The sequence below is a fragment of the Pantherophis guttatus genome, chromosome 16, assembly GCF_059756535.1.
Source record: "Pantherophis guttatus breed Tessera chromosome 16, ASM5975653v1, whole genome shotgun sequence".
Taxonomy (NCBI): Eukaryota; Metazoa; Chordata; class Lepidosauria; order Squamata; family Colubridae; genus Pantherophis; species Pantherophis guttatus.
The window spans coordinates 10,995,930-11,022,303 of record NC_142078.1 but is presented as its reverse complement, the minus strand read 5'-3'; the positions used below and the strand labels follow the sequence as shown (position 1 = coordinate 11,022,303).

General features: G+C 42.9%; 1 protein-coding gene across 21 annotated transcripts in view; it reads left to right on the top strand.

Annotated features, from left to right (window-relative positions):
- Window positions 1-26,374, top strand: part of EHMT1 (euchromatic histone lysine methyltransferase 1) — a 110,355-nt gene that overhangs the window by 24,945 nt on the left and 59,036 nt on the right. For 9 of the 21 annotated variants that reach the window (XM_087880036.1, XM_087880043.1, XM_034425320.3 and 6 more), the window contains exons 2-3: window positions 22,159-22,246; window positions 23,535-24,088. In XM_087880036.1, the coding sequence (XP_087736162.1) occupies window positions 22,159-22,246; window positions 23,535-24,088 (642 nt within the window). Of the gene's footprint in view, window positions 1-5,338; window positions 5,682-13,701; window positions 13,868-14,053; window positions 14,692-17,588; window positions 17,977-22,158; window positions 22,247-23,534; window positions 24,089-26,374 lie in introns of those variants that run through there. The other 12 variants (XM_087880039.1, XM_087880032.1, XM_087880033.1 and 9 more) reach the window with 7 other exon arrangements.

Genomic DNA, 26,374 nt, shown 5'->3' with positions numbered 1-26,374 from the left:
GAAATAGGACAACTGTCAAGAAGGGTTCTTGTGTGTTTGCGTTAATTTCATCCACCTAACTTTTTACTTCTTTGGTCAACGTATGGAAACCCCGGATGGGGGAAAATTTGGCAATTTTCAGCTACTTGGCTACCACGCTGCACCCACACTTCTTCTGTGTGACTTTCCATCCAAGGCTGCAGATCCAAATGGATAAAAGATCTGGTGGTTGAGTGAAACCGGTGATCCTTTTAGATCGGGGGAGTTTAACGAGAGTTGGGAATGCTTGCGTGAGATTTGATAAATTTAGAGAACCAACCAACCAACCAACCAAATGGTGTTCTTGATGCTTTTTATTTGTCTTCAAGATAAATTGTGCCATCCAACGTTCAGTGATGGTTGCCTTCAGGAAGACAGGCCGGTGAGGGTTTGGGGACTTAAATTCAACCAAGCTGTTTTATTCTTTATATATATAAATCTAGGAAAACTATAGATAAAACAATTATCTATCTATCTATCTATCTATCTATCTATCTATCTATCTATCTATCTATCTATCTATCTATCCCTGGTCTACCCCTATATAATATATCTATATCTATATCTATATCGATATCGATATCAATATAGATATAGATATAGATATAGATATAGATATATAGATACATAGATACATAGATATAGATATAGATATAGATATATAGATATATACATCTATCTATCTATCTATCTATCTATCTCGGTATATATCTCATCTATCTCGGTATATATCTCATCTATCTATCTATCTATCTATCTATCTATCTATCCTATCTATTTATCCCTGGTCTACCCCTATATAATATATCGATATCGATATCGATATCGATATCGATATAGATATATAGATATATACCTCTATCTATCTATCTATCTATCTATCTATCTATCTATCTATCTCGGTATATATCTCATCTATCACGGTATATATCTCATCTATCTATCTATCTATCGAATAAAACATGATTGATTGAATTTAATATATATATGAAGGCAGATTGGTTTATTGTCTGCCAGTTCTTCACTACTTTAGCAGCTCCATTTCTGTTAAATGGGGCAGCAGTACCCTTTCCTCCCTCTGTTATTAGGAAAATCTCTTTGTAGAGATCTGGGAACATCTGTTTCAGCTTCTTTAATCTGGCGATTCTTCTTGTGGGCACTGTCTTTGGGCAAGATCTGCCTTTAAAACCCATGAGTCAGCTGATGATCACGGGAGACCGTTGGGAATAAAAGCATCTTGGACTCAAAAACCAGCTGGATCCTCGGTTCCCGGTGTGTGCCAGTGTTGCCAGACAGAGAGCCAAGAAGATGCTGGAGGAAAAAAAAGGAGGAGAAGCAGAACATCTGGAGCAACCGCAGAAAGCACGCTGCACAGTGGCAGCCATTTTGTCCATCTTCAGGGGCAGAAGGAAGTTCACCATCACAACATGGCCATCATCTTCCCAACCACCTCCAATTCATTTCTACTTTTGCCAGGGATGAGAGGCAGGAAACCCCCCCCAGCCCCCCCCCGAATGGTGAGATTGATTTCAACCGGCCTACCTGAAGCGCATTCATGAATGTAAAAAAGCCATATGCATGATTCAGAACACAATTTCCACACCCCCAACCCTCTTTCTTCCCAAGCAAGATATTTATTTATACGGTCGCAGCTGCCACTGTAAAAATGAAGCTGTTTTTTGCTCAATGGTTGCTGAGAAGCAGTTGGACTTGAATTCACGATGGGCCGATCAAGGAGGTGGGAAATTGGGAACGCCAGTTGTGTACTCCTTCATAGGGTTTTAGTTGTGTATTTAGTTGTGTATTCTTGCATATGTTTCAGTCTCTGGGATGATTAAAGGCCTGGAGACTAAAACAATATGAAGGACGGTTTCAGGAACTGGGTATGGCCAGTCTAGAGAAAAGAAGGACTTGGGGTGACATCATAGTAGTCTTCCAGTATTTGAGGGGCTGCCCCAAAGAAGAAGGGGTCAACTTATTTTCCAAAGTACCAGAAGGCAGGACAAGAAACAATGGATGGAAACTAATCAAGGCGAGAAGCAACCTGGAACGAAGGAGAAACTTCCTAACAGTGAGGACAATTAACCAGTAGAACAGCTTGCCTTCAAAAGTTGCAGGTGCTTCATCACTGGAGGTGTTTAAGAAGAGACTAGGCAGCCACCTGTCTGGAATGGTATAGGGACTTCTGATAGAGTAGGGGGGTTGGCTTAGAAGACCTCCAAGGCCCCTTTCGGCTCTGATTGATTTGACTGATCTTAATGTGGAGGCTCGACCTTGCATTTTGCCTCTTCAGTGGCAGTACCTTGAATCCTGTGCCGTACCAGAGAGATAAGCACGGACGTTTATTTTTAAAGCAGCACCTACTTAAATATTGCAGAAGAGGGGTTGAATTTCTTTCAATTTCTCTTGAGCTTCTGAAGCTTGCCTTTAGAAGTTGCGGATGCTTCATCACTGGAGGCTTTTAAGAAGAGACTGGATAGCCACTTGTCTGAAATGGTATAGGGCCGTGATGGCGAACCTTTGGCACGTGGAGCCATATCTATGGGCACATGAGTTTTGCCCTAGCTCAGTTCCAGCGCGCATGCGTGTGTGCCAGCCAGCTGATTTCCAGGCCTTCCGGTCCCACTGGAAGTTGGGAAACGGCCCGTTTCCAGTCTCCGGGGCATGGGGAAGGCTGTTTTCGCCCTCCCCAGGCGCCAAGAAAGCCTCTGAAGCCTGGGGAGGGCCAAAAACAGGCCTACCTGGCCCACTGTGTCATCGCGTGCCAAAAGCGGGGAAAGCACAGTGGGGTCGTGCACAGATGCGCGAGGGGCCCTCCGCATTGAATTGTGGGTGTGGGCACGCATATGCGCAATCCCCCTGCTCTCCCCCCACTTTTGGCAAGCGACAGCAAAAAGGTTAGCCATCACTGGTATAGGGTCTCCTTCTTGAGCATGGGGCTGGTCTAGAAGACCTCCAAGGTCCCTTCCAGCTCTATTCTGATTGAATTCTGTAACGCGCTGCGAACATGTTCAGCTGGGTCTTGGATTCCGCTCATATTTTCTTCCTTGGCGTGTGAATATTTACCGTTCTTGAAAGACTTGGGTGTGTGTGTGCAGGGGCTGCCAATCTTGCTCCGTTATGATCTCCCCTATAAATGTTGTGTCTTGGATTGGCATTAGTGTGATACAAAGCGAAATATTTTTCATCTGAAAAGCTGAAAAGCTTTAGGCTTGTTTTATTTTTTTCCCCTTTGAGAGCTCTCTGTCTTCAACTAGACGCCGGGTTAGCTTATACAGTTGAGAATCATGATAAGGCCGTACAATTCTCCTTTTATCCTCGGGGCAATTAAAATTAGCTCAGTTACATGTAATTAAGCAAAACCCTGACGGAAGTAAGAACCTTCTTCCTCTTTTTAGGTAAAAGGAGGTTTTGTTCTTCCTAAGAACGGGACAATAAGATTTAAAAAAAACCCACCAAAAACGCCCCAAGAATTTCAAATGTCATTTAGAGAGAACTGAAGAAGCAAAGAGGAAAAGTTTTCATGACAGCTTGGAAAGCACATTCTTTAAACAAAGAAGAAATGTTCTTCCTAGAAAGAGAAAACTTCCCTTGTCCGAGTCAAAAAAAAAAAATAGCCTTGTCCCTTTTTTTGTCTGTTAATTTTATTTATTAAATTCATTTGTCACCTATCTCGTATCGAAACAACACTGGGCGGCTTACGGCATTACTGGTTGCAGCCAAAACAGAGAGGTAACCCTAAAAAGAACAGGCTAGGAATAATCAAATCAAGTTTATTACAGCCAAAGACCAGAGACCAGAACAAATGAAAACACTCAAGGAATATCTAGTTAAAAATTCTAGAATAAAGTAATAAATAACAGATAAAATCTAGGAGTAAGTCTCTACTCTTTTCAGATTTGTTGATGACTTGAGTTTGAAAACATCGATGAAATAGATTGGGTGAGAGTTAGGTGAAATGGGTGGAAATAACTTTGAACAGAGCTTCATGGTGAAGATAAAATAAATGAATATATTTTAGTCAGCCGTGCAGTTTTCATTCATGCTTTCATCGATCCGTGATTGAACTTTGTCTACTTTTGAGCCTTAAATGTCTTCCCTTTGTACATGTGTCAATCACATTGACGCAAAACTTTGGTTGTTCTTGAGCATCAGATTGGATGTGATTTATGAGCCCTAAATACTGTGTTTTCCTGAAAGTAAGACCCAACTGGAAAATAAGCCCTAGCGTGATTTTTCAGGATGCTTGTAATATAAGCCCTAACCAAGAAATAAGACCCAGTTAAGATCGTCAGCTGGACAGATGCATTTAGTACCATATTTCCCCGAAAATAAGACATCACTGAAAATAAGCCCTAACGTGTCTTTTGGAGCAGAAATTAATATAAAATCCCACTCTTATTTTGGGGAAAACACGGTATATAGACCAGTTGAGCAAGTCAAGACTCTATGAGTGCAGGAACGATCTTCTGCATGTCCGTTAATCCTCTGTCAAGGCCCACTGGAGAGCACTGCAAAGCTCTTCCTAACCATACTTTGTGTTGTATAGGATGTCACCCCAAAGCTAAAGGTGCTACAGAACTGAAGAAGCACTTTGGATGAGAAGCAAAACATCTTCAAGGAAAAACAAAAAATGCCTTTTGAAAAAGCATCTTTGGGGACAACCATGACCTGGATGACTGAGAATCTTCATAGACACTGAAGGTGCTAGAGTAAGTCCTCTCTAAAGGAAGAGAGTGAAAATGAACGGTGAACATTACAACTGACGAACCCAATCAAAGCAAGCACGGTCGAGACGTTCCAATCTCTGAATGCAAAACTTTATTTGAGTGCATCATTTTGGCACCGATGAGAGGGCAAAACCAGATCTAGTTAATTCCCGTGCAAACCCACATGATTAAATAATAGGATTCTCCCTCCTCCTGTTACTGCAGGTCGCATCGTCCAATCGAGTGTCACTGTATTGTTATGAGAAAAAGTCTTCAGTTTTGACAAACGCCTGCCGAAGTGTCCTTGGCTCTCACGGCTTGTCTTGATGTCTGGAGCCTACATTCCATCCCACCCTTCCCTACCTCCTGGTAAAGAACTGCAGCATAAACACACTTTGAACTTGACACAACGGTTGACAAGAATGAGGCTCCTTCCTTCCTAAGCCACATTTAAGGAATTACAGAACGTCCGAATGCAGCCAGTGTCATTCTTCACATAAGGGGTTCATCAGAAAAGAGCAAAAATGGATCCTTCTGTTGCTGAGCTACTTTTGGTGTAAACACATTCAACGGTGTTCTCTCCTCACCCGTCCATCTCTTTGTCTCCTTAGATCATTGCAATTTCCTGCTGGTCCTGTTTTAAGATCTAGGATTTGAGCCGATGACGTTCCTATTCTTCCTTCGACGAGTGGAGGGAATCTGGAAATTCTGGAATTCGGCCGGCTGCTCATAACCAGGAAGGAAACAAGCTTTGCTGGTACAAACAGCCTTTGTCCTGTGTGCGCTGGGTAACAGATGTTGAAAGCCCTCTGGTGCAGAGTTGACAATCCAACTTGAGGATTGAGGCACAGCAGCGTTCCTGAGGATTGCAGTCCTGAATCCCGCAAGGCTTTCAACACGATCGTCCTTTCCCTCAACTGTATACCCCAAAACTTTGTCTTTTGGGGAGTGATGGTAGGAAGGAAAAATAAACGGGCTGGTGGACTGAGTCATATTTCCAGAGTTCCTGGTTAAACAAACGTCCCTTGTTCCAACTTTGTAAATTAAATTTCAAGTACTTAACTGTGCTTTCCATAGCCAAAGGCTTAAATCCATCTTACCTTGGATTTTAGCTCCTCTCGGCCTTATGGGCAGTGTAGTTGTTGAATTGTTGCGACGTGGACCTGCTGAGGTCTTAACGGGGTTGCTCTTAAGTTGAAGGTGGCTGATGGATTCGTAGCAATGATGCTACTAAAGTACTTTTCTTGCCTGTTTATTTTTTAGTTTTGTATCTACAGTGGGGTCTCCATCTTGCCTTAGATTCTAGCTCCTGCTTTTTAAAAAAGTTCTATACCTACTGTTGTTAATATTTTAATATTTATTATTTTTATTATAAGCCACTCAGTGTTGCTTTGCAGAGTGAGATGGAAGAGGGCATATAGCAATAGCAATACCGTGTTTTGCCGAAAATAAGACCCTGTCTTATATTTTTTTTTGAACCCTGAAATAAGCGCTTGGCCTTATTGCCATGCGCTCAAAAGCCCAATTGGACTTATTATCAAGGAAGGTCTTGTTTTGGGGGAAACAGGGTATCTCTCTGTCTCTCTGTCTCTGTCTCTCTCTCTGTCTCTCTCTGTCTCTCTCTCTCTCTCCTCTATCTATCTACCGTGTTTTCCCCAAAATAAGAACCTGTCTTATATATTTTTTTTTTGAACCCTGAAATAAGCGCTTGGCCTTATTGCCATGCACTCAAAAGCCCGATTGGGCTTATTATCAGGGGGTGTCTTATTTTGGGGGAAACAGAGTAGCACTGAGACTTAGCGTGTTTCCCCCAAAATAAGACCAGGTCTTATAATAATTTTTGCTCCAAAAGACACATTATGGCTTATTTTCCAGTTAGGTCTTATTTTGTGGGAAATATATTACTAAAAGCCTCTATCTGTTGATGATCTTAACTGGGGCTTATTTTTGGGGTAGGGTTTATATTACGAGCATCCTGAAAAATCATGCTAAGCCTTATTTTCCGGCTGGGTCTTATTTTCGGGGAAACAGGGTATATATATCACTTCACAGTTCTTTACAGCCCTCTCTAAGCGGTTTACAGAGTCAGCATATTGCCCCCAACAATCTGGATCCTTGTTATAAATTTGATTAACAATGAATAAATGGTAGTGCTCAGATTTGAAATTGCTTTGGAGAAAGCCTATTTAAGACAGATGCACTGTCTCCCTACCTACCCTTGGCTCACCTCTTCATAAAGTTCCAGGGTGAGTTTAAAACATAAACTGATTTCCTTCTACCTGGTCTACAATCTTGTTTGCTTAACCTTTTGCGGTTTGTTTCATTGGTGAGGGTTGAGAGGCATCCTTGGGGAACCGGGGTGGGGGTGAGGGGCTATCACGCTCCTAATTTCCTAGGCTTCCTTTTGGAGACAGTGGCTTATGATGATTTGGCTGTTGGTCGCTTAAATAAAAGATTTTTGCAATTTCTAGGGCCTGATCAGGAGGCTCGGAGAAATCCCTCTTGTCGATTAAGCATAGCTTAAAAGTGGTTTTTATCTAAAATTTAGCAAAATGCCAGTGATATTTTCTTGGAACCGAAGCCTTAGGTTCCCCCCCTTCTTTTTTCCCTTCCTTTTAATTTGCCTTTTAGTGGTTTGCCAGGGAATGATTAAGTGGCTGGGGAGAATATATCGGAGATCCTTTTCCTGATGAGGTTTAATTCTTCTCCTTCGTGGGCACATTGAGATGGTCGAATCTGGACTCCCATTCAGTTCAAAACGGAGCTGGAAGGGACCTTGGAGGTCTTCTAGTCCAACCCCCCCAACTTCAAACAGGAGACCCTATAGCAGTGATGGCAAACCTTTTCGGCACCAAGTGCCAAAAAGGGAGAACACGCGGGTCTGGGCCGCAACCCAGAAGAGGAGATGCCCAGGGGTGCATGCATGCGCCCAAAAATGAATTTCCAGTTTCAGGCAGCTACTCTTCCGGGTTTCTAGTGCACATGCGCGTGCGAAGATCAGCTGGCTGGCGTGCATGCTCACACAGGAAAACTGAAGACCAGCACTTCCACTTTCCAGCAGTGCCGCGTGCAAAAACTCCAGCTGATTGTCGTGTGCGCATGAGCGCCAGAAACCCAGAAGAGGAACGGACAATGCCGCGTCTGCCAGGTGACATGGCTCCGTGTGCCACTTCGGGCACGTGTGCCATAGGTTCGCCATCATGGCCCTATAGCAATTCCGACAAATGGTTGTCCAATCTCTTCTTAGAAAACTCCACTGATTTTGGAGGTAAAATTGTTCCACTGGTTAATTGTTCTCATGCCAAGAAATTTCTCCTTAGTTCTAGGTTGCTTCTCTCCTTGATTAGTAGAGTAAGAGTAGAGTAGAGAAAGAGAAAGAGTAAGAGTAAGTGGAGTCGAATCGAGAATAGAATGGAATGGAATGGAATGGAATAGAATTAATAGGGATGAGATGGAATAGGAATAGGAATAGAATAAATTTATTGTCACTTTAAATGTACACTAATTGGCACACATTTCTTGGACTCTGATAACCTCTTCTTGATGCAGCTTGTAAATCACGCAAGCTTTTCTCACCTTGCCCATTCTGTCTAGCCTCAGAATGAAAATGTCCCTTTCCAACCAACCCAGGACGATAGAAACCCGGCATTAAAACTTTGCACATTATTATTATTATTATTATTATTTGCAATCAATAAACCGGAAGGGATGAAATTTGCCGCTCCTAATCTGGTTCGTTCAGATGATGGGAGAGCTTATTCAGAATCATTTTCTCCCTTGCCCCTCTTTGAAGATCCCCAGATGAAGGAAAATTCATATTTAGCTAACCGCTTTGTGACTAGGAGTAGCTTAAGGATTGATACAAGATTAATGGTGGACAGGAATGCTGAGAGATATTGCTGCAGCAATTCCTTTCCCAGCCTCCAGCCTTAGTAAAATCTCTCAGGACAGGGTGGGGAGGGAAGAGCGAAGGAATTCCTGTTTACTTCAGTGGAAAAAGCTTTCGGATGCTTCAGACATTGAAATTGGTGAAAACCTGATGGAGATTCTCAGTCATCCAGGTCATGGTTGTCCCAAAGGTGCTTTTTCAAAAAGCAACCGGACTTTCTTTGTTTTTTCCTTGAAGACGTTTCGCTTCTCATCCAAGAAGCTTCTTCCGTTCGGATTGAATCCTTCCATTCCCCACCATTCAGTCCGAACGGAAGAAGCTTCGTGGATGAGAAGTGAAAGGTCTTCAAGGAAAAACAAAGCCTTTTGAAAAAGCACCTTCGGGGTCTGATGGAAGCTGTTAAATCTTCATTAAATTACTCTTGTGCTCCTCAAGGTGTCAACAGCATTTAATTTATCTTTTTTTCTCCCTGCAATTTCCAACTGCAAAAAGAGTGTTTTGATGGCTCATTTCCATTTTCATACTGTTTTGTCAGTTATTGCGTGTCAAGGGCTGGCCTAAAAAGCAGCAGATCAAGTGAACTTGAGCACCAAAATATCTTGAGCTGTCTTTCCTTCCGTTTGTGTTTTTCTGAAGGTTTTGTGGTTTATTCGTTTCCAGTGATTTATGGCTTCCTTTTGCCAAGATATGGAGGTACCTTTCTGCTCTGGGTACAAGAAGTCTCATTTCTGATTCTTGATGTTAAAAGTTCAAGATGAGCCAGTCGTGAAATTTTGGAAGTTTTTGTCCCTTCCAGGTGTACAGCTCTGCATCAGATGTGGAAAGACTCCAGTTAAAGCAGATACTCCTTTTTTTTTTCCCCCAAGCCAACCTGTTAGTTTTTGCAAGACTTGGCTGCGATAGCAGTTCTCAGACTTAGGTGGTCCCAGATGGACATTCTAAATCTTCACGGATACTTTCAAAACTTGTCTAAAACAGATGTCTTCTGTCAGATGGAATTCTTGTATTGATACAAGTTCTGGAATTTGATAGGTCGAGACACTCCATATAGAAAAGACAACCGGTGAATCTAAAGTAGATTTTGAGTTGGTTTCGAGAGAAATATTTCAGGAGATAAATATTGTTGGTGTTGAGCTTGGGAGTAGCAACAAACGGTAATCAGCAAACTATCTGTTTCCTTTCCTGTTTCCAAACTATTGAAACTACACTAACCCTGAAATTAAGACCCAACTGGAAAATAAGTCCTAGCATGATTTTTCAGGATGCTCGTAATATAAGCCCTACCCCCCAAATAAGCCCCAGTTAAGATTGTCAGCCAGATGGATGCATTTAGTGCTGTATTCCCCCAAAATAAGACCTAACCAGAAAATAAGCCCTAATGCATCTTTTGGAGCAAAAATTAATATTAAAACCCAGTCTTATTTTCGGGGCAACACGGTAGGAAAGTGAGATAAACAGGGTTACTTGGGCCTATGACAATTGATCATGCTAATATGGAACAGGAAAGCTTTGGAAGCCTTAAAGGGAGATGCCAGAGATTGAAACATCTGCTAATTGACCCCGAGTTATCGTCCTTGGACTTTTGGAGAGGGGAAAAATGCAAGAATATAGTCCTAGCGATTGAATAACGTTTGAAATTCCAAAACAGGAAACAGTCTTCTGTGGAATTTGATCACTCAGATTCCTAGCTCGGGGGATATATTCCATCTGTTTTTGTGCCTTGGGAAACATCATGGCTTAACCATGGTCGAGTTAAACTGGGTTATGATTGCCCATCTTCTGCGTTTGAAGTTGTGATTTGGAAAAGGATGGTTGAGTTCGAACGATGTAAATCCGACTCCTTTATGGCTCAAAAATAGAAAATGGGTAAATAATACTTGGCGAATAGATTAGAAGGAAGTTTCCAGAAGTTTGAAACTAGCATTCTGGCTAGTTCTAGCGGAAGTTGTTGAAGGCTGCTATGATTCGCAGTGGAGATGCTTGGATCCTTCCCATCTTTCCTGCATGACTTTGCAAGGACAACTCTTTCTCTTTCTGTTTTTATAAGTACCAAAATCATTTCCAGAATAACTAGAGTTGGAAGGGGCTTTGGCGATCTTCCAGTCCAACCCCCTGCTCAAGCAGGAGACACTAGACCGTTCTGGACAAATGACTGTCAAAGTTCTTCTTTAAAAACTCCAACAATGGATCACCCATAATTTCTGGAGGAAAGCCCATTCCACCGGTCAATTGTTCTAACTATCAGGAAATTTCTCCTTAGTTCTAGATTGGTTCTCTCCTTCATTGGTTTCCATCCATTGTTTCTTGTCCTGCTTTTCAGGTGCTTTAGGGAATGGGTTGAACCCCCCCTCTTTTTTGTGGCAGCCCCTCAAATATTGGAAGGCTGCTGTCATGTCACCCCTGGTCCTTCTTTTCATTAAACTAGGTTTACCCAATCCCTGCAACATTTCTTCAGATAGATAGATAGATAGATAGATAGATAGATAGATAGATAGATAGACCGGTAGATACTGTAGATAGATACTGTAGATGGATGGATGGATAGATACTGTAGATAGATAGATAGATAGATAGATAGATAGATAGATAGATAGATATACTGGTAGATACTGTAGATAGATACTGTAGATGGATGAATGGATAGATAGATAGATAGATAGATAGATAGATAGATAGATAGATAGATACTGTAGATAGATAGATAGATAGATAGATAGATAGATAGATAGATAGATAAATAGACCGGTAGATACTGTAGATAGATACTGTAGATGGATGGATGGATACTGTAGATAGATAGATAGATAGATAGATAGATAGATAGATAGATAATGTTATTTCCCCTAAAATAAGACATCCCCTGATAATAAGCCCAATCGGGCTTTTGAGTGCATGCACTAAAATAAGCCCTCCCCCCTGAAAATAAGCCCTCCCTGAAAATATTTAAATGCATATGCAGCCGGTCCCCGCCATTTCCTCTGGCTTCCTCCGCATGCCGCAAAATAATAAGACATCCCTGAAAATGAAGCCAAGCGCTTATTTCGGGATTGAAAAAAATATAAGACAGGGTCTTATTTTCGGGGGAACACGGGTAGATAGAATTTTTTCTTGGCCAAGTGTGATTGGACACACAAGGATTTTGTCTTTGGTGCATATGCTCTCAGTGTACATAAAAAGAGAAGAACATTCGTCAAGAATCATAAGGTACAACGCTTAATGATAGTCATAGGGAACAAATAAGCAATCGAATCATACTAGGAAACAATATAAATTGTAAGGATATTAGCAACAAGTTACAGTCATACAGTCATAAGTGGGAGGAGATGGGTGATAGGAACGATGAGAAGAGTAATAGTAGTAGTAATGCAGACTTAGTGAATAGTTTGACAGTGTTGAGGGAATTATTTGTTTAGCGGAGAGATGGCGTTCGGGAAAGAAGAGAGACCGTATCCATCAAGATGTGAAGCTTCTCATGTCAAAGTCACCTGGACTTCCCCCCTGCCCCTCCGTGCTCAACATATTGGATCCTCTTTCTTCTCAATTTTCTCCCGTCCACCCTTCCCCCAATCCCCCAGAAAGATGGAAATTTTCTTCTGACATCTGTGAGCCACGTAGGCATGGATTTATTTGGGTGTCCTTGATGGATCGCCTTGAAAACGCTCATTCACAGCCAAAACATGGCGGTGAATTGCAAAATAGAAGCTAGCGTGATGGGATAAAAGAAAATTAAAAAAAAAAAGAAAGAAAGAAAGAGGTAAATAGGTCTTTTTGTTTATGCACTGGAAATTATCTGCCTTTGAGGTGTTTTTTTTTTAAAAAAAATGTTTTGTTTTTCCTCTTACTTTCTGGTTCTTCCCAAACAGATACATAAAAGGAAACAACAAATGGGCCGATTGTAACCTTAAAAGTTTCTTCTTTTTTCTGCCACATTTTTTTGCCTGGTGGGAAGGAAAGGATCTGACCTAAGAGACTGGGGAGGGAGTGGGGTGGGGTTGAGTCTTTGCAATGGGGTGGAATTTGGGGGGTTGCACTGGTTCTCTCACAAGCACTTGGCATCTGGAAGTTTGCAAGGGGGATTCTTTGGCTCCTATTTCCTATTAGACTTGGCGCTTTGGACCACAAATTTTCCAAGCTTTCTTTTTCTCTAACAAATGAATTACCGGTAACTTTAGTAATTGAGTAGGCTGAATGTTTCTTTCTTTCTCTTTCTCTTTCTTTCTTTTTTCTTTTTCTCTCTTTCTGTCTCTTTCACTCTTTCATCTTTCTTTCTCTTTCTCTCTTTCCTCTTTCTTTTTCTTTTTCTCTCTTTTTCTTTCTTTCTCTTTCTCTTTCTTTCTCTCTTTCTCTTCCTTTTTTCTGCCTTCCTTTCTTTCTCTTTTCTTTCTCTTTCTCTCCCTCCCTCCTTTTTTCTTTCTTTCTCTTTTTTCTTTTTCTCTCTTTCTGTCTCTTTCTTTCACTCTTTCATCTTTCTTTCTCTTTCTCTCTTTCCTCTTTCTTTTTTTTCTCTCTATCTTTTTCTTTCTTTCTCTTTCTCTTTCTTTCTCTTCCTTTTTTCTGCCTTCCTTTCTTTCTCTTTTCTTTCTCTCTTTCTCTCCCTCCCTTTTTCTTTCTTTCTCTTTCTCTTTCTTTCTCTTTCTCCTTTCTTTCTTTCTCTTTCTTTCTTTCTTTCTTTCTTTCTTTCTTTCTTTCTTTCTTTCTTTCCTCTTCTACCCCCATCCCCTTTGAAACATTCCTAGCCTGGTCCTCCTTCCTTCCTTCCTTCCTTTCGGGAGGTTGCAAGGAAAGTAGCTAGCCTTGGGGAACGAGAGGTTGGGAGGGAGGGGCAGGGACGGTGAGACCTCCATGGAGAGTAGGCTCTGTTCTTCCTCTTCCTCCCTCCGTCCCACCCACACCCCTCCCCGGGGGTGGTAAGCCCCCAGTTTCTTCTATTTTCCCTTGTCAAAAAAAAAAAAGAAAGAAAAGAAGATGGCAGATTGTTGTGAGCCTGTAAACAATGCAGTTATGAAATGGCAGAACACCCCGGCGAGCTGAGCATGCTCAGAACCGGCCGGTAGGGGGAGGTGGTTGAGAGAGATGATCTAATTCAGAGCAATTTTGGGGGATGGAAAGGAAAGCAAGGCAAGGCCAGGCTCCTTTCTCCCCTCCACCCACCATGACAGAGCAGGAACGAAGCCCTGGCTTCTTCTTCTTCTTCTAAGAAGATTTGCAAAGCCTTGCAGCCCCTTGGGGAAAATCTGGACTCCTTGAGTTGGTGAAGAGCCCTTGACAGAAATTCCATTTCTTTTCCCTCCTCCTCCTCCTCCTCCTCTTTCTGCCTGCCCCTTCTTCTTCCTTCTTCTCTCTCCTCTCCTCTTGCTTCCTTAGGCCTTTGGGTCCCTCCTTGCTCTTGAGTTGGGCGAGGGGACGATGGGTTTCCTTCCACCCTTGCATCCTGCAGTTGGGTCTCTCTCTTTCTCTCTCTCCCTCTTTCTCTCTTTCTTTCTCCTTTTCTACCCTTCCCTTCCCTTCCCCTTTCATCTGTCCTGTCCTGTGTCCTGTCCTGTGTCCTGTCCTGTGTCCTGTCCTGTCCTTTCCTTTCCTTTCCTTTCCTTTCCTTTCCTTTCCTTTCCTTTCCTTTCCTTTCCTTCCCTTCCCTTCCCTTCCCTTCCCTTCCCTTCCCTTCCCTTCCCTTCCCTTCCCTTTCCTTTCATATTTCCTTTCCTTTCATCTGTCCTTTCCTTTCCTTTCCTTTCCTTTCCTTTCCTTTCCTTTCCTTTCCTTTCCTTTCCTTTCCTCTGTCCTTTCTTTTCCCCTCCCCTCCTCTCCTCCCTTCCCTTCCCTTCCCTTCCCCTGCCTCCCTCCCTCCCTCTCTCCCTCCCTTCCTTCCCCCCATCCATCTCTCTCTCTCTCTCTCTCTCTCTCTCTCTCTCTCTCTCTCTCTCTCTCTCTCTGTTGCATTGATTTCTTCCACCTTCCTCCTGAAGACCTGGCTTTGGACCAGAAGGAAGGCCTAGGAGAGAAGGAAGGAAGGAAACTTGGATTCTGATGATTGTTTGTTTCTGCATGCCTATAGGATGGGACTTTTATTTCTTAAAAGTAGGTGATTTTGGGGGTAGGGGAAGGGAAGGGAAGCACATCTGCGCACTCTCTCTATCTCTCTCTCTCTGGCCAGCCCTGGGTTTGAAAGATCTGCTTTTTTAAATGGAACCATCTCAGCATAATTTTCTTCTTGTTGCTCTTCTAGATCTTCTAGGGGACCAGAAATACTTAAAAAAAAAATGGACTGCTTCCTGCTTTTTCGAAGGGGGGGAAACCCCATGCATTGAGTTTACCTAAGCATGTTTACGTTGAAGTAAGTCCCGTTTATTTCACTTAAGACTTACTTTCAGGTAAGTATGCTTAGGAGGATGTTTTAAACTCTTGGGTTGTCCCCTTCCCAACGTGGCTGCCTTCCCTCTTCTCTTCCCAGGGTGATAAAAGACTGAAACTTCTAACAATCTTGCAATATATATATATATTGCAAGATTGTTAGAAGTTTTTATTTATATATATATATATATATATATATATATATTTATTTATTTATTTATTTATTTATTTATTTATTCTTATTGTGTCTCTGATTTCTCCCCACCCCACTCCCCACTCTTGTTTCTTTTGGTGGGAAGTCGGCAGCAAATACTAGAGATCAAAGTTGGTAGGAAGAAAGGGTCAACAGAGGTGTGTCAGATTTAAAGGGTTACCCAGAGGATAGCGAAACAATCAACAATAACTTTCTGTCCCTTTCTTGACTCCTTCAGTTAATAATGGCACAAGATGATTTCAACTATCCTCGGGGTGGAGTGGAGTAAGGATTTTGTAGTCCCACATTCTCCCAGATTTTCCAGAATTCCTTTTCTCCTGAGTCATTGGCAAGGTGTTTGAGAGATAGTAGTTTTAACAGAATAACTGAGGTGGAAGGGACTTGTAAAGTCTTCTAATCCAGTCCGCTGCTCAAGAAGGAGACCTGATATCATTCCGGGCAAATGGCTGTGCCATCTCTTCTTAAAATCCTCCAGTGATGGAACAAGTGATGGAACTTCTGAAGGGCAAGCTATTCCACCGATTAATTGTTCTCGCTGTCAGGAAATTTCTCCTTATTTCTAGGTTGCTTCTCTCCTTGATTAGTTTCCATCCATTGCTTCCTTCCTGACTTCAGGTAGTTTGGAGGATAGCTTGACTTCCTTCTTCTTTGTGGCAGCCCCTCAAATATTGAAAGACTGGTATCATGCTCCTTCTTTTCCTTAGACTAAATAGATCCAGTTCCTGCAACGGTTGTTCATATGTTTTAGCCTCCAGTCCCCTCATCACCTTCCTTGCTCTTCTCCGCACTCTTAAGGCATAAAAGGATGGTATTCTGTTGACATTCAGTTGCAACATTTGGGTGTCTCTGTTTCATGCCTCACCCTTGGCATCACCACATTACACATGTTTTGGCAGTCCAGGGCAGTAAAGCGAGCAATCGCTTTGGCAAGGCCGCTCCTCGGGCTGTGTCAGTGATGAGAACCTGGTGAGGGCCCTTTTGGCATTGGCTCTAGAAGGCAGAAGATGTTCTCAAGGAGAGGGTTGAAAGTGGGGGGACGGCACTGCAGGAAAAAGGAATGTTGCAAGGGCTAGGAAGATGCATCCAATTGTTCTTGAGGTTCCAATCAACTCTAGTTTTGTAGGCCTCTTGAGATTTCTCCTTGGCCTTGCTCCTTGGTCTGCACATAGAGGCTACTGTAGTTGGAGAAGAACCAGCATTTTCCACAGTCAGAAGTTGACCTCTGCAAGTTTTTTTTGGTGTGTGTGTGTAGCTTGACTCAATTGCAACGTATGGCTGTGAAAGTTGGACCATAAGGAAGGCTGAGCGTCAAAGAATTGGGGCCTTTGAACTCTGGTGCTGGAGAAGACTCCTGCGAGTCCCTTGGACTGTAAGGCAATCCAACTGGTCAGTCCTAGAGGAGATCAACCCTGACTGCTCTTTAGAAGGCCAGATCCTGAAGAGGAAACTCAAAATACTCTGGCCACCTAATGAGAAGGAAGGACTCACTGGAGAAGAGCCTAATGCTGGGAACGATGGAGGGCAAAAGAAGAAGGTGATGGCTGAGAACGAGGTGGCTGGATGGAGTCACTGAAGCAGTCGGCGTGAGCTTAAATGAACTCCAGAGGAGGGTAGAGGACAGGAAGGCCTGGAGGAGCGTTGGGGTCCATGGGGTCGCGATGGGTCGGACGCGACTTCGCAACTAACAACAACAACAAAGCTTGACTCAAATCTTGCCCAAACTCATAAGAACTTAAGCAAACTTCATGAAGGCTGCCATCTCAGGGTGTTGATAATCAGAGCAGAATGCGGAATTTTGTAGCTGTCTTCTTCAATCCTAGAGCGTCGATCATCTTGGATCAGAGAGCTTCTTCACTGGGCGTTATATCAATTCCCCATCCCATGACAGACCAGAAGAATGAAGCTAGATTGTGTTGTCTCATGATGCTATTTTTTTGGCTTAGTCAGTGACTTCCATGTTGCTTGTGGGTCTTTGGCCTTCAAAGATTGGTGGGACCGAGAACTTCAAAAAGACTGTTTCCTTTGCCCTCCTCATTTCTAACAGACGAGCATATAGTCCATTTTTGCCTCTTCCCCACCCCTTTAAAACAGAGCCCCTCTTCCAACCCAAACCCATCAGCGTTGGCTTTAAGAAGTGTCGAATAATCTGCCTTCGGAGCCCGTGTCATCTGTCTCGCCAATGCCTCGTTGGCTTTGCATACGCCACCTTTTCCATAAACCCCTCTAGTGACCGAAACGTTATTAATCACTCAGCCCCTGTAGGCAGGAGAACGGAGACAGACAGCTGCAGGAAAAAAAAAAAGGGGGTGGGGGGAGGAAATTAACAGAAAAAAACGAGTGCAGAGGCTTTTATTCTGAAACAACCTTGGCTTGGCTGTTTGCTTTTGTTGGATCTGCTGCTAAGCTGACATTTCTTTGCTTGGGAGGGTTGGGTATAAGATTTCTCTGCCAATCAGGAGCCGAGAGATTGGGGCATGGAGGTGTCTGAGCTCCAGGGAAGTTTATCTTGCCTTTAAGTGGGGCGGGGAGGGGAAGGGAAGAGAAAAGGGGTGGGGTGGGGTGGATGGAGGTCCTGCTAGGATCGCTTGGAAGCACGTTGAAGCTTGGGAAAGAGATTGGGTGGCCATTGCCAAAAAAAAAAAAATATTGCTTCTTGGTTTGGTTTTCCGTGCATGAGGAAGACTCCATGAGTCTTGGGTTGAGTTTTTTTTTTCATGGTTCTGGTTTGGTGTGCATTAACCTTCATCTCTGGGGCTGGATCCAGAAAGGAAAGGAGATTCCCTTGGAGTTAAAGCAAGGTGATTGCTCCCCCCTCCCTGAAATGCTTTAAAAAAAACTTGACGGAAAACAATTGGTGGATGGGCTTCTTGCGAGACAAAGAGCCAACGGGGGTGGTGGGTGGGGAAGAGCACTTCCGACCCCCAGCTGTTGAGTTTTGGGGCTCAACCGAGAGAGTTCTAAAAGAGGGAAGGGGGAAAAAAACGCAGGGATGTTTTGGTGAAGATCCATAAGGTTCACAACAGAAGAGAGAGAGAGAGAGAAGAAGAGAGAGAGAGAGGGAGAGAGAGAGAGAGAGAGAGAGGAAGAGAGAGAGAGAGAGAGAGAGAGAGGAGAGAGAAAGAGAGAAGAGAGAAAGAGAAAGAGAGAAAGAGAGAGAGAGAGAGAGGAAGAGAGAGAGAGGGAGAGAGAGAGGGAGAGAAAGAGAGAGAGAGAGGAAGAGAGAGAGAGAGAGAGAGGCCTTGTAAAGGTTGAGCTTTGGATGTTAGCCTTGCTCCCTGAGAGTTAAAAAAACGAGGCCCCAAGAGCCAAACAGTTACTCAGAGAAACGGTGGGCTCCCCTTTGGTCGAAGGGGTAAAGGCGGCCATCTGGATCGCTTTATCGGGGATGAGTCCATGCTAAGCTTGGCATTCGGTGGGTTTTCTTGCACGACGGAAGTGACCAAGGAACAAGAGCTGTCGTGTCCCACCAAAGAACATCTTTTGGTTGGTTTCTGTGATGTAGTAAATTAAGAAGGTCTTCAACCAAGGTTTTTGAAGGCCCAAGGACAGTTGGGGAATTTAGAATATGGACCGGTTAAAAGAATCTTCAAGGGGAAAAAAAAAAGATAAGATATGTGACACTTGGCGAACTTAAAATCCATCCTCAAGTTCGGTCTTGACTCTGGAGAGGAGTTGCTTGGTTTCAACCTTGAGTTTTGAAAGCTTTTTAAGGCTTGTCCTGCTTTTCAGGTCTCTTCTCTTGAATTCCTATTCTAGCTTAATGGAATTTATTTAAAAACCATATCGCCCCCGAGACAAAAAAAAAAATGGGTTCATTTTGATGATGGGGCTGGCCAGGTTTTTTTTGTTTTTTTTAAACTAAACTAAAAAAAAACATTTGTTCTTTGTGTATCCTCAAAACATATTTTGGAAATGCTGGGGTTGAGCGGCGCTGGAGCCCATGAGTTTAATTCCGATTTTTAGAAGACAGAATCTTTCTTTACAATGGTCGTGCTTTAATTCTGGCTTGGATCTTTCTAATCTCACCCCTTTTAACATTCATGACCTCATCTAAATATTGCCTGGGTTTCTTAAGAATGAATTTGCAAACGCATTTACGTTGCTGTGGATGATCCATCCTATGAGATATGACTTACGTGCTGCTGAGATATGACTTATGTGTGAATCTCTTCTTAAAAACTTCCAATGTTGGAGCATTCACAACTTCTGGGGGCAAGTTGTTCCACTGATTCATTGTTCTAACAGTCAAGAAATTTCTCCTTAGTTCTAGGTTGCTTCTCTCCTTGATTACTTTCCACCCATTGCTTCTTGTCCTGCCTTCAGGTGCTTTGGAGAATAGCTTGACTCCCTCTTCTTTGTGGCAGCCCCTGAGATGTTGGAAGACTGCTATCCTGTCTCCCCTAGTCCTTCTTTTCATTAAACTAGACATACCCAGTTCCTGCAAGCGTTCTTCATATGTTTGAGCCTTCAGTCCCCTAATCATCTTTGTTGCTCTTCTCTGCACTCTTTCTAGAGTCTCCACATCTTTTTTACAACATTTATTTTTGAAAAAGCATCTTTGGGACTGGATCCCCGGATGTTGTTTTGAGACAAATCTCTGCTATATCCAGAGGTAGAGGGTTGCAAGCTTGCCTTTTCCATTAGATTTTTATGCCCAAACATAAAGTCAAGGAAGCAGGACTGGGGGAAAAAAAAATCCATACAATTCAGCCAGGTGCTTTCAGATATATCTAAGGCAACAGGGTAAGAGTAACCAGTACGTACTGGTTGCAACAAACCTTTTGGGACAGAAGTAGGTGAAAAGGAATGTTATTGGATTCAGAACATTCAGTCATGAAATTCTTGAAAGTATGCAACCCGTATATACCCAACGAGATGCGGAAACCTCTTTTTGATTCTTCCAATCCAGAGATTTTGCAGTTACGTCCGGTCAATGTTCTCCTTTTTTTTCCAAATCAGAACATTTCATCTTTTTTTTTTTTGAATTTTTAATTTTTTTTATTTCTCATAAACATGTCTTAAATGTACAGTCTCTTATCCATTGTTAATCATACATATTCTCTTAACTTTCATATTAGTTCATTCTTCATCCTAAAAAAATTGAATATAACTCGGGGTTGCTCTTCTACCATTCCATGTCCTTTATTTTACAACAACCCTTCCTCACCTTCTCCTCTCTTTCCCTTCCCTCCCTTCTTCTATCCTCTTCTACTTTCTTCTTTCCTCCTCTCCTTCCCCTTCCTTTCCCCTACTCTCCCTTCTTCCTCCCTTTCTAACCTTCTCTCCTACTCTAATTTCCCCTCCCTTTCCTCCTCTCCTTTTCCCTTTCTTCTGTTCCTCTCTCCTTCCACTCTTCTCCTATCTATCTATCTATCTATCTATCTATCTATCTATCTATCTATCCCTCCACTTCCCTTTCCATTCTCTCTCCATTGTTGCATTCATTTTCAATTCGATATTTTCCAAAGTGGTATCCGAGCAACCCCAATTTTCTATTTATATACACTTTCTTTTCAGTTTCTTTTCTGTTTTACTGATTTCACACATATCATCATAAATGTACATTTATATAGTAACATATCAGAACATTTCGTCTTATTCCAAAGTTGAAACTTAATGGGAGAAATGGTTGAGGCCCACTAACCCATGGGGTTGGGGAGGGGAGATGGGATGGTGGAAATCGAGATTTAGTTACCAGGGTAAAAAAAAAAAAGTGTTTTCCTGAATTTTGCTAGAACTGTGGAAGTCCTCACTTCCCACACCCTTTTTGCACATTCGATTTCATAGAGGGAGATTGGAGTGCTCGACTGATGCTTCCATTTGATGGCATGTTTTTTGAGTGGAAACAATTTCCACTCAATTTCTAAACAATTGGTTTGGAAGTCTGGGGTGCATGCCTTCCAATTCGAATAGAATAGAATAGAGAATAGAATAGAATAGAATAGAATAGAATAGAATAGAATAGAATAGAATAGAATAGAATAGAATAGAATAGAATTTTTTCTTGGCCAAGTGTGATTGGACACACAAGGAATTTGTCTTGGTGCCTATGCTCTCAGTGTACATAAAAGAAAAGATACGTTCTTCAAGAATCATAAGGTACAACACTTAATGATAGTCATAGGGAACAAATAAGCAATCAGGAAACAATATCAATATAAATCGTAAGGATACCAGCAACAAAGTCACAGTCATGCAGTCATAAGTGGGAGGAGATGGGTGGTGGGAACGTTGAGAAGATGAATAGTAGTGCAGACTTAGTAACTAATTTGACAGTGTTGAGGGAATTATTTGTTTAGCAGAGCGATGGCCTTCGGGAAAAAACTGTCCTTTTACAATTTTACAAAGGAATAAATCTCCCCCACCCCCCAAGTTTTTTATTTTTTTACAAACATATCAGTGCGTGAATAGTGTGGCACCCGAGTGTCATACATTCTAATACGAATAAAACTAGTAGAATTAATCATAGTTATTACATACGATCAAGTTTTACATTTCTATTCATTATACACATTTATATTAAGTTGCAGTCTGCCATTATCCAATTATTCCTTGTTTTCTTGTTATTGCTTTTATTTTATTATTTATTGCTTAACGCATTGTAAGCCGCCCTGAGTCTCCGGAGAAGGGCGGCATATAAATCAAATAAAATAAATAAAATAAAATAAAATTATATACAAGTGTAAACGCTAATATTCCTCCTTCTTGTATTTCTATCTCTTATTCTAACTTTTAATCATGTCACCCTTTATTTAAAAAACAAACAAACCATTTTCTTTCTGTCCTACCTAACTTCTAGTCATGTCACCTACCTGAAAATGAATAAATCTTTTGAAGTCCAGGCTGTCCACTTCCTTTCTTGGTGAATCGTGGGGATTAAAATGCTTCTTGGTCAGCAGTGCTTCGTAAACCCAAATGCTGCTTATTTGTTTGTTTAAATTCCCTATTTCTCAACCTTTCTCTCCCCTTCTCCCGTTTAGCAAGCTCTGATGAGTAAGGGAGAGACCAGACGAGAAGGCTGCATGAAGACGGAGCTGTTGAAAGACATCACCAACAATAAGGAAGAAGGTGAGTCCCATCTTTTAAATCCAGGGTGTCCTCTTCCTTTCTTGCATACGGAGAACAATAAACCTCACCATTCGACTGCCACGGATTCTCTAGCTCCAGTTAAAACGTTATCAGGGAAAGCATAACCTCAAATCCTTTCTAAAGATTACAACAGCCGAGTTGTGTTCTCTTCCAGATCTCTAAAAGTTACCGTTGGGTATAAATCAGCGGTGGGTTTCACTTTTTCTTACCACTGATTTGCCCCGCGTGCCTGCCCCGCGTGCTCCCAGCCTGTGCATGTGCTTTGCTCGTGCGCGCACCTTCCGTGATGCGCCCGACCTCAAAAACATCCCTAAATAGGACAACATAGAGCCGGCCGCGATTTCCGCTACCAGTTCGCCAAAACCAGCTGAATACCACCTCTGGTATAAATGCCAGCATTCTCCTTGGTCTTCTTCTGATTTGGATCCAGGCCTAGATAAAAATCTAGCAAAGTCTTCTTGCTCTAGATCTGAGACAGGTAACTCTCAGTTAATTCTCAGCAAGTGGAACAACTTGCCTCCAGAAGTTGATGGTGCTCCAACAGTGGAAGTTTTAAAGAGGAGTTTGGACATTTGTCTGAAATAGAATAGATTTCCTGCTTGGGCTAGAAGACTCTATTATATTCTGTATTCAGTCTTTGCTGTCAGTCACATAGAATATAATCCTTTTAGGAGTAAATTCTCCGATCTCTATTGTGGTGTTAAAAATGTAACTCAATTAACAGCCTGATTCATTGGCTGCTGTGTTTCTCTGTAGATTTTTGCTACAGGTTGTAGATGCAGGAACTGCAAAGAACTTCTGTCTTTCGAAGAATGGACTTTGGGACTTAGGTGTGAATCAGACCAGAATAACACTATCAGACATTGGTTTAGAGCGACACGTAAAGCTGAGTTGACTTTCATTAATGAAACATCTCACTAGGTCCCGTGTACTATTACAGGCCCAACTACTTGCATTAATAATACCAGCTGGCATTATGAACCTTTGCCCTTACAATGAGATGCTGTAGGAGAAGAGCAGGCAGGTGAGGGTGGAGTTAAACATGTTATCAGTTTAGAATTGTTGCGTTCCCACAAGCCATTTCATTGACTCTTAACTGGCGCCAATTCAGTGTTGAACTTGACTTGAGCAGATTCTTGGATAAATCTATGCTGCAACCTAACTGGTGGTCTTGATTTTTTCAGCCTGACAGATGCTTACATCTGCAGTTCTTTCCTCTTGGCATCCCTTCAATTTCTCGGTTTTTTCCCCTACCCTCTCTCTCTAGGATTTAATGCTATGGCCGCCGGCGATGGCGCCATAGACAAGCAAGTTGGGGAACTCAAGATGGCTCCCGACGGCGAGACCAACGGTTCCTTGGAGTGCAACGAATTCAAGAGCCACCCCGGCGTAGCCAAGAACACTCAGGACAATGCAAAATTGAGCCAAGGGGACTCGGTGGCCAAGCTGAGCCGGATAGCAGAAAACGGATTTTCCGAACGAGACGGGGATGCTGGGAAGACAAACCACCTCAAAGCAGCAAACGACTTCACCCAGACCACGGTGACGGGCAGCAACGGGTACATTTTGCCCAAGCAGATGGCTCAGGACCTGCCCGTCAGGACTTCAAACAGTGGTTTTGCTGCTCTGCCGGGCCACGCCGCAAAGACGCTTCCCGCCGGAGGGAGCAAGGGGAGGACTTTGAGCCCCTTTATGCAAGCACAGGGCGCTCTCCCGGCTAAATTTGGAGACGGGGGCGGCAAGGACCTAGAAGCTAAAAAAACAGGCGGGATCAAGGTGCACCGAGCCCGGAAGACAATGCCCAAGTCTCCATCTCACCTGGTAATGTATATAGCAATAGCAGTAGACCTTAGATTTATATACCGTTATCACAGTGCTTCACAGTCCTCTCTAAGCAGTTTACAGAGTCAGCCTATTGGCCCCCAACAATCTGGGTCCTCATTTTACTGACGTCGGAAGGATAGAAGGATGAGTCAACCTTGAGCTGTTGAGATCGAACTGATGGCAGTTGGCAGAGTTAACCCTGCAAATCTGCATTCTGAACTGATGGCAGTTGGCAGAGTTAGTCCTGCAATTCTGCATTCTGAACTGATGGCAGTTGGCAGAGTTAGCCCTGCAGTTCTGCTTTTTAACCACTGTGCCAGGACAGAAGGAAGGAAGGAAGGAAGGAAGGAAGGAAGGAAGGAAGGAAGGAAGGAAGGAAGGAAGGAAAAGAGAAAGAAGAAAGAATGGAAGGGAGGGAGGGAAGAGAAAGAGAAAGAGAAAGAAAGAGAAAGAGAGGAATGGAAAAAGAGGAGAAAGAAAGAGATAAAGGAAGGAAGGAAAAGAAAAGATGGGAAAGAGGGAGGGAAGAGAAAGATAAAGAGAAAGGAAGGAAGGAACAGCAATAGCAACAGCCCTCATATACCGCTTCATAATGCTTTATAGCCCTCTCTAAGCAGTTTACAGAGTCACCCTATTGCCCCCAACCATCTGGGTCCTCGTTTGACCGACCTCGGAAGGATGGAAGGCTGAGTCAATCTTGAGCCGGTCAGGATTAAACTCCTGGCAGTGGGCAGAGTTAGCCTGCAATACTGCATTCTAACCACTGCGCCACCACAGCTCTAACATAATACTTAGTCCTCAAGTTACGACCACAATGGAACCCAACATTTCTGTTGCTAACCGAGACAGTTGTTAAGTGAGTTTTGCCCCATTTTACAACCTTTTCTTGCCACCGTTGTTAAGTCAGTGCAGTGGTTAAGTTAGGAGCGTGGTTGTTAAGGGAAACTGGCTTCCCCATTGACTTTGCTTAGCAGAAGGTCAAGAAAGAGGATTATATGATCGCGGGACACTGCAAATGTCATAAGTATAAGTCAGTTGCAAAGTGTCATAAGTATAAGTCAGTCTGAGTTTTGATCCTGTGACAGTGGGGATGGTGCAATGGTCATAAGTGTGAAAAACGGTCATAAGTTCCTTTTTTTCCATGCCCAAAGGTGCTTTTCCAAAAGGCAACCGGACTTTGTTTTTCCTTGAAGAGGTTTCGCTTCTCATCCGAGAAGCTTCTTCAGTTGAAATGGAGGGAACTGAAGGTGAATTGAAGAAGCTTCTTGGATGAGAAGCAAAACCTCTTAAAGGAAAAGGCAAAGAAAAGTCCAGCTGCCTTTTGAAAAAAAAAAACACCCATGATCTGAATGACCGGGAATCTCCGTAGTCATCAAGTCCTTAGGACGTTCTGCCAATTAAAACATAATTGTTGGCCTTCTGCGATTGTTGCTTAAATGACCCCAACTTTGCTAAGTTGCTAGATCTATCTAATCAGAGATGGACAGATTAGCCCCTTTTAATGGATCTCCAGATCATTTGCGATAGATCAGCCAGGGATTCTAACTCCCAGGAGGCCAAAAACATTGCAAGGCAGGATTTTAAATAGATATTTCTATCTTCACCTCTTCCGCTAATAGGCTATTTTTCTGCCTCCAGCATCTCCTGCCTGCGAGCTCTGAGTATTGATTGCCTGCCCAATTCTGCAAAGCTGTACGCTAAGTTTAAAGGCTTCCCACCGGACTGGAGGTATCCAGTGATGCACGGTGGGAAATTTCTCAGGATTGCCCTTTTTTTGGGTTACGAAACCCCCTCCCCCCCGAAAAAAATGATTTCTCGATAGATATTTACTGTATTTTTCGGACTATAAGACACTCCAGACTACAAGAGGCACCTAGCTTTTGGGGAGGAAAACAAGAAAAAAAAAATCTGGCTCTGCCTCCCAGCAGTTTGCCTCCTTGCAGCAAACAGCCTCGTCAGCTTCAGCACAGCCTGATTTAGCACGAGCAGCTGATTGGCGGTTGGATCGGCCTCCTGGAATACCAACGATCAGCTGTTCCAGGCTGCAGGGATTGCCACCGTCCATCACCACCTATCACTGCCTCCGCACGCCCCATTTTCGGCCTCCGCATGTTCCATTTTCGGCCTCCTCGTGTCCTGTTTTTGGCCCGTTCAGGCGGCGGCAATCCCCGCCACCTGGAACGGGCCAAAAATGGGACACGCGGAGGCCAAAAACAGGATGTGCAGAGGCCAAAAGTGGGGTGGCCAGAAATGGGGTGTGTGGAGGAGGTGATAGGTGGCGGC